This window comes from Lampris incognitus, chromosome 17 (genome assembly GCF_029633865.1).
Source record: "Lampris incognitus isolate fLamInc1 chromosome 17, fLamInc1.hap2, whole genome shotgun sequence".
NCBI classification, from domain to species: Eukaryota; Metazoa; Chordata; class Actinopteri; order Lampriformes; family Lampridae; genus Lampris; species Lampris incognitus.
This window is the reverse complement of record NC_079227.1, coordinates 39,166,123-39,178,338: the sequence shown is the minus strand read 5'-3', so window position 1 is coordinate 39,178,338 and position 12,216 is coordinate 39,166,123. Positions and strand designations below refer to the sequence as shown.

The window sequence follows — 12,216 nt, the reverse complement described above, 5'->3', positions numbered from 1 at the left end:
TCCTGATGACACACCAAGTACCTTCCTAGCTGTCTCCCTCACTATTTCTGCAGTGGTTGCCCAGCCAATCGGCAACTCTTCACTACCACCCAGTGCCTGTCTTAACTCCTGCCTGAACTCCACACAACAGTCTTCCTTCTTCAACTTCCACCATTTGATCTTCGGCTGTGTCTTCACTCGCTTCCTCTTCTTGGTCTCCAAAGTCATCCTACAGACCACCATCCGATGCTGCCTAGCTACGTTCTCCCCTGTCACCACCTTGCAGTCTCCAATCCCTTTTAGATGGCGCCTTCTACATAACATATAGTCCACCTGTGTGCACTTTCCTCCACTCTTGTACGTCACCCTGTGTTCCTCCCTCTTCTTGAAATATGTATTCACCACAGCCATTTCCATCCTTTTCACAAAATCAACCTCCATCTGTCCTTCCACATTCCTCTCCTTGACACCATACCTTCCCATCACCTCCTCATCACCTCTGTTCCCTTCACCAACATGTTCATTGAAGTCGGCTCCAATCACCACTCTCTCCTCCTTGGGTACCCTCTCCACCATGTCGTCCAACTCACTCCAGAATTCTTCTTTTTCATCCATCTCACACCCAACTTGCGGGGCATATGCGCTGATAACATTCAGTAATAAACCTTCAATTTCCGGCTTCATACTCATCACTCTGTCTGACACTCTCTTCACCTCCAGCACGCTCTTGACATACTCTTCCTTCAGAATTACCCCTACCCCATTTCTCCTCCCATTCACACCATGGTAGAAGAGTTTGAACCCACCTCCGATACTCCTGGCCTTACTCCCCTTCCAGCTGGTCTCTTGCACACACAGTATGCCTACCTTTCTTCTTTCCATCATGTCAGCCAGCTCTCTCCCTTTACCAGTCATAGTGCCAACATTGAAAGTTCCAACTCTCACCTCCACATGCCTACCCTTCCTCCTCTCTAGCTGCCTTTGGACATGCTTTCCCCCTCTCCTTCTCCTTCGCCCAACAGTAGCAGAGTTTCCACCGACACCCTGCTGGTTAACAGTACCTGTGGCGGTCGTTGGTAACCCGGGCCTCGACCGATCCGGTATGTAAGTCTTATTTATGATCCGCATATTTGATTTGGCAAAGATTTTACGCCGGATGCCCTTCCTGACGCAACCCTCCCCATTTGTCCGGGCTTGGGACCGGCACTAAGGATGCACAAGCCAGTGCAGCCTCAGTGGCTGGGTTAAATAAAGGTCATCAATAAAAGTTATTAAATACTCCATGTTTTATACAGCATGGAGACAATGATATAAATTCTGATCATCACAGCAGATATAATAACTGAGGATTGAGTTTTAACATATTTCAAACTCAAGACCTCAAGAAATATGGTTTTAATGAAAAGGATCTAGCTACTGCTCCAGAAAGGCAAAACCCCCCCAAACATATCCAATGAAGCACCAAACGTCTCCGCTGTTCTGCTCCCGCCATGCAGCTCTCTCGCTCCGTCCCTCCCCCTCTCTCTCGGGGACCGGAACTTCACTTCCCCGGCCTGTCATGTCCTCCATGTGGATTGCTGCAATAGAAAACATATATAGAATTAGGGCCAAAAGTGTTATTTACAACCACGAAAAGCAAGCCAGGCTGAACCGAAGTGACGTGTCCTGTCTGTCTCTCCTCCACAGCTCCGCTCCATCTCAGTAGCAGGGACAGCGCCGCCAGCCGACACACAAACCAGCAAACTTCTGTCTTACCTGCTGTCCTCAGTAGACTTGCAGCCTCCTTGCTTGCTTGTTGAACTTCCTGAGTAAGCGACCCTCCCGGCCTTCTTCCCGAAATCGTCTTGTAAGACCCCCTTCAAACGCCAGTTGGATCAAGTGAGCTTTTCTCTGGTGTAGCATGCTTTACCATTCGGATGGTAGGGTCAGGATTTGGCGTCAACAACATGAAAGCATGGATCCATCCTGCCTTGTATCAACGGTTCAGGCTGGTGGTGGTGGTGTAATGGTGTGGGGGATATTTTCTTGGCACACTTTGGGCCCCTTAGTACCAATTGAGCATCGTGTCAACGCCACAGCCTACCTGAGTATTGTTGCTGACCATGTCCATCCCTTTATGACCACAGTGTTCCCATCTTCTGATGGCTACTTCCAGCAGGATAACGCGCCATGTCATAAAGCTCGAATCATCTCAGACTGGTTTCTTGAACATGACAATGAGTTCACTGTACTCAAATGGCCTCCACAGTCACCAGATCTCAATCCAATAGAGCACCTTTGGGATGTGGTGGACCGGGAGATTCGCATCATGGATGTGCAGCTGACAAATCTGCAGCAACTGCGTGATGGTATCATGTCAATATGGACCAAACTCTCTGAGGAATGTTTCCAGTACCTTGTTGAATCTATGCCACGACGGATTAAGGCAGTTCTGAAGGCAAAAGGGGTCCAACCCGGTACTAGCAAGGTGTACCTAATAAAGTGGCCAGTGAGTGTATACACACACACACACACACACACACACACACACACACACACTGATGAGCCGCCATTGCGTTATGTGACGCAGATCAGGAAGTACTGTGTAAAGAGCCGTGCTGTAGTAACGTACTGAGGCCCCTCCCTCTTTAACTTCTCCTAAAACAGTGTCGTGTCCCCCCCCTGTTGTCCATGACGTCATGAATAAATCCCTCTCAGAGTTTGGGACATTTATACCTATTTCCGCCATTCAGCATCAAACTGATGCATCGCTTTTATTATTGGGCTTGCTTCGCGCTTGGCTTGTGTGTGTGTGTGTGTGTGTGTGTGTGTGTGTGTGTGTGTGTGTGTGTGTGTGTGTGTGTGTGTGTGTGTGTGTGTGTGTGTGTGTGTGTGTGTGTGTTCTTGTACATGTTGAGTGTGTATTGTGTACATGTTGAGTGTGTATTGTGTACATGTTGAGTGTGTATTGTGTACATGTTGAGTGTGTGTTGTGTACATGTTGAGTGTCCTGCAGCTAGGGGGCGATATACTAACAACACATGTCTTCTTGTCATTCTGTCACCGGCCAAAGCTTCTCAGTCCCCGAACAGGCTCGAACCTGTGAGTTTCGGTCCCTTTCCAGCATTAGGCTCTACCCTCTACCTGGTAACAGATGACGTGGAAGGCCTCTGTTTTTTCTATTGGCTGATGTTGGGAGAGCTAGCCAGCCCAGTGAGGTGATTGGGTGGTGGACTGGTTTATGTCCAGGGGGCAGTCCACACCAGTCAGTCTGTAAAGGAGGACAGTTTATTGTGTTCATCAGCAAGACAGACACATGGCTTCATGCTGCCTTGATGTGTGTTGCTCCCTCCTGGTCGTGGGTTTCTATGGAGCAGGTGAGATAAAATATGTAGATCAGTCTCTGTTGGATGGACTCTGCTGTGTTGTTAGAAAAGAGGTTTTAATTATTGTCTTTAAAACAATTCAACTAAGTAACTTGAACCTGTTTCTCTTTCTGTTCCAGATGCGTTTTTGCATTATAACCTGCAGACATGTGTGTTCACCTCCTCTGAGCTTCCTGACATAGAGTTCATATACTCTAAGTATTTCAATAAGATAGAAGTTAACAGGTTTAACAGCACTGTGGGGAAGTTTGTTGGATACACTGAGTTTGGTATCTATAACGCAGAGCGCTTTAACAACGATCCTGCAGTTCTGGCACGCTGGAGAGCTCAGAAAGAGAGAGTCTGCAAACCTAATATAGAGATAGAGTACCGATATGCACTGGATAAGACAGGTGAGATGCTCTGCTATGATGACTATTACTACTACTGTTACTACTACTATTAGTAGTACTGTTATCATGACTATTACTACTACTGTTACTACTACTATTAGTAGTACTATTATTATGACTATTACTACTACTGTTACTACTACTATTAGTAGTACTATTATTATGACTATTACTACTACTGTTACTACTACTATTAGTAGTACTATTAATATGGTTATTACTACTACTGTTACTACTACCATTAGTAGTACTATCATTATGACTATTACTACCATTACTGTTACTACTACTATTAGTAGTACTATTATTATGATTATTACTACTACTGTTACTACTACTATTAGTAGTACTATTATTATGACTATTACTACCACTGTTACTACTACTATTAGTAGTACTATTATGATGACTATTACGACTACTGTTACTACTACTATTAGTAGTACTATTATTATGAGTATTACCACTACTGTTACTACTACTATTAGTAGTACTATTATTATGACTATTACTACTACTGTTACTACTTCTATTAGTAGTACTATTATTATGAGTATTACCACTACTGTTACTACTACTATTAGTAGTACTATTATTATGACTATTACTACTACTGTTACTACTTCTATTAGTAGTACTATTATTATGACTATTACTACTAATGTTACTATTACTATTAGTAGTACTATTATTATGACAATTACTACTACTGTTACTACTACTATTAGTAGTACTATTATTATGACAATTACTACTACTGTTACTACTACTATTAGTAGTACTATTAATATGGTTATTACTACTACTATTACTACTACTATTAGCAGTACTATTATTATGACTATTACTACCATTACTGTTACTACTACTATTAGTAGTACTATTATTATGACTATTACTACTACTGTTACTACTACTATTAGTAGTAATATTATTATGACTATTACTACTAATGTTACTACTACTATTAGTAATACTATTAGTATGACTATTACCACTGCTGTTACTACTACTATTAGTAGTAATATTATTATGACTATTACTACCACTATTACTACTACTATTATTAGTACTATTATTATGACTATTACCACTACTGTTACTAATACTATTAGTAGTACTATTGTTATGACTATTACCACGACGGTTACTAATACTATTAGTAATACTATTAGTAAGACTATTACCACTACTGTTACTACTACTATTAGTAGTATTATTATGATGACTATTACCACTACCGTTACTACTACTATTAGTAGTACTATTATTATGACTATTACTACTACTGTTACTAATACTATTAGTAGTACTATTATTATGACTATTACCACGACGGTTACTAATACTATTAGTAATACTATTAGTATGACTATTACCACTACTGTTACTACTACTATTAGTAGTAATATTATTATGACTATTACCAGTACTGTTACTAATACTATCAGTAGTACTATTATTATGACTACTACTACTACTACTGTTACTAATACTGTTAGTAGTGCATGTATGTGTGCGTGTCTGTGAGTACGCGCGCGTGTGTAATTGTTCGCGCGCGTTTGTGAGTAGTGTACGCACGCGCGTCTGTGAGTTGTGCGCGTGCGCGCGTCCGTTTGTATGTGCGCGCGTATGTAAGTGTGCGCGCGTGTTTGTGAGTTGTGAGTGCGCGCGCTTCTGAGTTGTCTGTCCGTGTGCGCGCGTGTCTGTGTGCGCGCGCGTGTGTCCATGTGTGTGTTTGTGTGTGTTTGTCACCGTGTGTGTGTGTGTATAATTGTGCGCGCGCGTCTGTGAGTTGTGTGTGTCGGTGTGAGCGCATGTATGTGCTCGCGCGTTTTTGTGTGCGCGCGCATGTCCGTGTGTGTTTTGTGTGTGTTTGTCACCGTGCGCGCGTATGCTTGTGTGTGTGCGTGTGCGTGTTTCTGTGTGCGTGTGCGCGCGCGTGTCTGTGTGTGCGTGTGTCTGTGTTTGTGTGTGGGTGCGTGCGCGCGCGTGTTTGTGCGTGTGTGTGCGTTTGTGTGTCTGTGTGTCTGTGTGTGTGTATGTTTGTGTGTGTGCGTGTGTGTGTCTGTATGTCTGTGTGTGTGTATGTGTATGTGCGTGCCTGTGTGTGTGTGTGTGCCTGCGTGTGTGTGTATGTGTGTGTGTGTGTGTGTGTGCGTGTGTGTATGTGCGTGTGTGTGTGTGTGTGTGTGTGTGTGTGTTAGTGAACAATAGAACATGGTACATAAAACAGGTGTGTAGTATTACGGACACACATCAGGTTCAGTATCATTACACAACTACGTCAGAAGAACACAATCAGGGTGTGAGACAGTCCCCGACATAAAGCAGCGCTGCCAGCAGGTATTAACGGGCTCCAAGCCCCCATGTATGTAAGTCGGGTCTGGCTGTCTGTAGGAGCCTCGCTAGTTGAGCTGTTTGCTTATTAGACGGATGCAAGTCTCAGTCTTAAAGAGCGACGGTGGTCGTAAAGCTGTCCGTCAAGATGGTGTATGAGGATGATTGTGAACACAGCGCACAACTATTGATCATCTATGACGTCAACAAAGGATTATTGATGAACCCGGAACAGGTTATTAACATCGTGGGGGTTGGGGCTGGAAGAAAAACAACATATGTGTCTAAAAGAATATAATGACATGTAGGGATGAGGTGGGGAAATGAGTAGTATTAGGCTGTACATACTTGTCAACAATGTGGAGTGTTAAGTACTGAGTACTAACAGTGGAAGAGCGTGTAGTATATGTTTTAGGAGAAGTACAATTCTAGTGTTCCCTCCCATGGACGAGGCAAGTGTGGGGCTGACAGGAGCGAAGAGGTTGTCTTCCACTAACTTCAGAGGGTTTCTTGGCAGCCTTGCAGTGAGTTATTCAGTAAAGTGGGAGAAATGCAGCCTGCTGGAAACCTTGTTCTGAGCTTCAGGGAACTTATTTGTGTTTTAATTAAACCTGCTGAAGTGGGAGTAGGAGGAGATAATGAAGCATGAGTATGCTGCATCTGAGTTCAGCATCTATGCAGTGGATGCGTGAAGGCGTCATCAGGAAACTGAGATTAGTTCTTAACAGACGCAGCTAATGGCGGTGTCTGAGCCAGAGATGTGGAAGCAGAGGCTTATCTTACAGCTGCTATGGGTCATTCTGTGACTTGTTTGCTGATTCTGAAAGAAATGTGTAGTTATACTCCTGTAGTGCGTTGTGTAGCCGTGTCAAAGGGCAGTAGAGTGGACTTGGGGTGATAATGGTTTGCATTATAAAATGTCCTTTACTGAAGGGTGCTCACAAGAGTACATAGCTGCTAGCTGCAAAGCTTCAGTTTGATCACACTGACAGGCTACAAGTAGTTTAGATATATAATGTTAGCGCGTTTCATGATTTTGCAGCATAGCGCCACCTAGTGGCCAATTAACAGTAAATAATGCACAGAACCTCAGGGCGTCATGACTTATTGGTGGACCAAGTTTCGTGTTAATCGGAGTTGCTGTGAACAAGATCCGCCACCTTGAACCAATAGCATAGCTGCTGCTAAAGAGCTGCATGTTGTCCCTTATACTTTAAACGCTTATAACACAAAAACCGTCGCTGATAAACATCTGAACACATTCACACGTCATGCTGGTAGTGTCACGTGTCCTGTCAAATATTTTGGAATAGTTTGATCAAATATGTTTGAAAATAAAAAATATTAGGTATATTGTACACCGTACAGGCATATATTGTACATTGGTGTGGATGCATGTTTTGGACCGATTAGAATGACCTTTGACCCCCTTGATATGTTCATTCTCCAGAATGTCTGTGGCGATGTTGGTAGCAATTGAATGAATCTGTGCAGAAATATTTATGTTTTATGATTTTTCATATTTTGAAAAATATAGAGTGACGGACTTCTGAATTGACCATATGTTGCAGCGCAGCAAAGTGTTGGCATCACTTACTGGATCTGCTCACAACATCTCAGCTCTGTAGGATGTGCAGGGGATTTGGGGGACATTTTGGGGCATTTTTGAAGTTTCGCAGGTGAAATTAACATTTTTGTCATAAACCACGCCCACTTTTCTAAATCATGACCACATTGCACCTATCAACTCCAGTACGGTCCGGAATTGTGCCCCCCAAATGTCATACAAATCCATAATGCCAATTATGAGATATAAACTTCTCCAATTTATATCGCCCCCTACTGGACAAATGAAACGCACTTCATGGGTTAGGATCTTTTCACAATACGAGACATACGTCTAAAATTTCAAGTTGATATGTCAATGCATTGATGAGTTATGGCACCGTCATGGAAAATCACCGTTTTCCAGTCAAGGTTCATTGATCTGTCAAATCAAAACCGAGCAACGGATCAAAATTCTTTCGATAACTTTTTGCCTTGAGTGACTGTAGATGATGTGTGCCACGTTTCGTGTAAATCGATCGCACGGCCTTGGAGGAGTTCGAACAAGTAGTTTTGGCTATTTTCACAAATTTGCGAAATGAAATTACAGCAGAAATGGGCGTGGCCTATACCACGTGATTCAGCTATGCTCAGTGAATGTGCACATGTAAACGTTTTGCATGTCCGATGTACGGTTTGGGAGTTACACGCCAAAACGCGTTGACCTTCAAAATAGCACCACCAACTGGTTGACATGTGTCATGTTTTGCAACTGGGGTAAGTGCGAAGTTCTGTACCAGGCCTCCAAAGGGTTTTGTAGAATCTGTTACGGTGTAGGCTGCAGTACCACTTTTACCAACGGAAAAATAAAAATAAAAACCTGAGCAGAAAAAATAGGGGTCCCCAGCCCCTGGGGCTTGGACCCCTAATAAATGGTAACAACATAATACAAACAAAGAACAGACACACAACAAAACAGAAGGGGGGTACACGTGTACACATGTAAAGTAACAGACGGCTGTCAGGACACAAGTGTGGTAGTAGGTCAGCAGCTCGTTACTTGTGTTGTTGTTTCAAGGCTGAGAGGTTTAAGGAAAGACTCACTTCTTGGAGACAAGCAGGGATCTTAGGTAGTGATTTACACAACTCCTGTTTGTGAGTACACATGTTGCATCTACAGTAACACAATTAATCAGGTGTTGAAGAGCACATCTTCTGGATGAAGACAGCAGCAGATCACGTGTCTCATGTTAAAAGAGGGACAGAGTCACGAGACTCCACACCAGTCCAACACTTATGGGACATTTCACCATCAGACAACAAGTGTGAGCGTGTTTGTGTGTTGTGTTACCAGAATCAACGGAATCTAGAACTTCCAGACCTCCTTCTGCTTCACTGCTGGACAGGACACATGTTTTAAGCTGGTGTGGTTTATTCTTCCAAATGACATTTAAGAAAGTTCTATTTGCTTCTGTGGCGGTAGAACCATAAACCAATAGAGACACAGATGGACCCACAAAGCGAGACAGGCCCTCTGCTTTGGAGAGGAGAACTCCTCCTAAAGTAGAGAAACCCCTTCCAAGACCAATCCTGAAGACAGACTTGGTCTTTTTAATCTGTTGGAGAAATGGAGATGTTGTCTAGCTGTAAGATGTGTAGTTGTATATATTCCCAAATACTTAACGGACTCTTTTACCAGATGTTTCCAACTACACAATCGCTACAATCACGCACAGACAACATTCCACATGTGCACACATTTAGTCGCAGGTCCGAGGCCCTGGAACACTGGTTACCTGAGGTAACAGAGTTCCTCACGTGCTTCTTGTCCTTCAAAACAAAGTGGTGTCGTCTGCCAGTTGTGAGATTTTTAACTCTCCACCAAAACCCAACATTCCTTCCAAACGTCCATCATTCTCGATATTAACTGATAAGAATTCAGCCCCTCAAATAAATAAGGGAGGAGGAACAGGGCAGCCTTGGCGGAGCCCTCTGTTCATCTGGACTCTTTTACAGCTGTTGAAGTTCATCATAACAGAACTATTCATATCTTTGTAAAACACACTGACAATGCCAACAAAGTTATTCCCAAAGCCCAACGCCTCGACGGACTGTAACAGCACCGTGAGTTCAATCACGTCAAAGGCCTCATAGAAGTCTAGGAACAAAATAAGTGCTTCAGGATTTACTGCATCTGCATAATCCAGCAGATCTAGGATGAGTCTCATGTTACAGTAACGTGCCGGGTTTTCATGAGTCCTGTTTGAGGTCCGGCTATAACAGAGTCTAGTCCTCAATGCGGAGGGCTGGACTGAGGCGACTCACCGCAGAAGAGCCGTTTAACATGCTTTATTCCAGCTCTGCTAGACACTGCCGTAAATCAGTTTATGGTAACTCCTCTGGGGGCCGCTGTCGTAATAATGTAAACTAACCTACGACACATCAGTACAACCGCCAAGGTTGGACTAACCCGGGATTCCAACCTACGACCTATCTGCTGTGAGGTGACCGCGCTGACCACTGCGCCACCATGTGGCCCCAAACATTATATACTCTGAGGATTAGCAACTCTACACATTTGACGTTGATTCAGACAGTTAATTTCAAGCCCTGATGATGATGATGATAACGATGATGATGATAATTATTATTATTATTCTTTACCAGCTGAGCCCAGTGTGAGACTGACTTCAGTGAGGCCCCATAGTGGCCGACATCCGGCCATGCTGATGTGCAGTGTCTACAACTTCTACCCCAAATACATCAGTGTCACCTGGCTGAGAGACGGACAGCCAGGGACCTCTGACGTCACTTCCACCGATGAGCTGGCAAATGGTGATTGGTACTACCAGATCCACTCCTACCTGGAGTACACGCCCAGGTCAGAACACTTAGACTCAGTACCGAATGGACCGGTCCAAATACATACACCATACTTTAACTATATATATATACACTCATATTTACACACACACACACACACATACACACACACACACACACACACACACACACACACACACACACACACACACACACACACACACACACACACACACACACACACACAATGATTGGACAACAAAGCAGAAAGTGATGGTTGAGCATTGGAACGTGTCTCCTCAGTGTCTGCTCTGTAGACACCAGCTGTATGTTTAAGGTGGAACGTGTCTCCTCAGTGTCTGCTCTGTAGACACCAGCTGTAAGTTTAAGGTGGAACGTGTCTCCTCAGTGTCTGCTCTGTAGACACCAGCTGTATGTTTAAGGTGGAACGTGTCTCCTCAGTTTCTGCTCTGTAGACACCAGCTGTAAGTTTAAGGTGGAACGTGTCTCCTCAGTGTCTGCTCTGTAGACACCAGCTGTATGTTTAAGGTGGAACGTGTCTCCTCAGTGTCTGCTCTGTAGACACCAGCTGCATGTTTAAGGTGGAACGTGTCTCCTCTGTGTCTGCTCTGTAGACACCAGCTGTATATTTAAGGTGGGATGCATGGCTCTTTACAGGTGAGATCCCAGATGGACGACTGAGTATTTATTGTGTATTAATACCGTCTTTTAAACTGGGCTGATGTTTAGTATCAGACTCGACTAGTTTCTGTGCAGACAGACAGGAAAGTACAGACTTACCTCATCCAATCACATCACGTCTTATTTATTGTTGATATGTTGTTTATTTCCTGTGTTTTCTTCTTCTTCACTTATTTCATCTCAGGTCTGGAGAGAAGATCACCTGCATGGTGGAACACGCCAGTTTCCCCTCTCCTAAGAAAGTGGACTGGAGTGAGTATCTATGTGTGTCTCTGTCCATGGATAGGTGATGAAGACATAGAGAGACAGGTCAACATGCAGATGTGTCTATAGATAGACACATGTGTCTGTCTCTCCAGATCCCTCCATGCCACAAACAGACAGAAACAAGATCGCCACCGGAGCGTCGGGTCTGCTTCTGGGTTTGATTTTGTCTTTGGCAGGTCTGATCTACTACAAGAGGAAGGCCAGAGGTCAGTAACACAAGATCAGTCCAGACCAGGTTTACACTGGTTCACATCAGTCCACATATACACACTACACTATAATACCACTACATATACACACTACACTATAATATCACTACATATACACAGTACACTATAATACCACTACATATACTACATTATAATACAAACATATATAAACAGTACACTCTATATCACTACACTATAGCAGTACATATAGACCATACACTATACATATACATAGACAGTACACTATACATATCAGTACTTATAGACAGTACACTGTACATATAGACAGTACACTATACACATCAGTACACATGTACAGTACACTGTACACATTAGTACTTATAGATAGTTGAAGAAACAATAGTTAAGTTGGGTGTCATCAGTACTTGAAGTGGGCCAGACTTGTTTGGTTGTATTTCAGTCTCTTCACTCTTCACCACTTTTCTTATCTTTGGTCTTTTTTAACAGGGCGTTTTCTGATTCCAACCAGCTGAAGCAGGAAGTGACGCTTCTTCCTCGTTGGTTGTTTTGGTGGCAGTCCAGTGTGTGTTGCTTCCACCTGAAGGTTTTCTCCCAGAATGTCAGTGCTAGCCC

At 43.4% G+C, this 12,216-nt stretch overlaps 1 protein-coding gene across 1 annotated transcript; it reads left to right on the top strand.

Moving 5' to 3' along the window:
• Nucleotides 1-3,450: 3,450 nt before the first annotated feature.
• On the top strand, nt 3,451-12,116 carry LOC130128058 (HLA class II histocompatibility antigen, DQ beta 1 chain-like; the record flags this gene model as incomplete). The annotated part of the gene is made up of 5 exons (XM_056297768.1): nt 3,451-3,736; nt 10,289-10,502; nt 11,331-11,398; nt 11,506-11,619; nt 12,091-12,116. Coding segments are annotated over 5 exons (708 nt in total), but the record flags the coding sequence as incomplete, so codon positions are not given.
• Between the last annotated feature and the right edge of the window lie 100 nt (nt 12,117-12,216).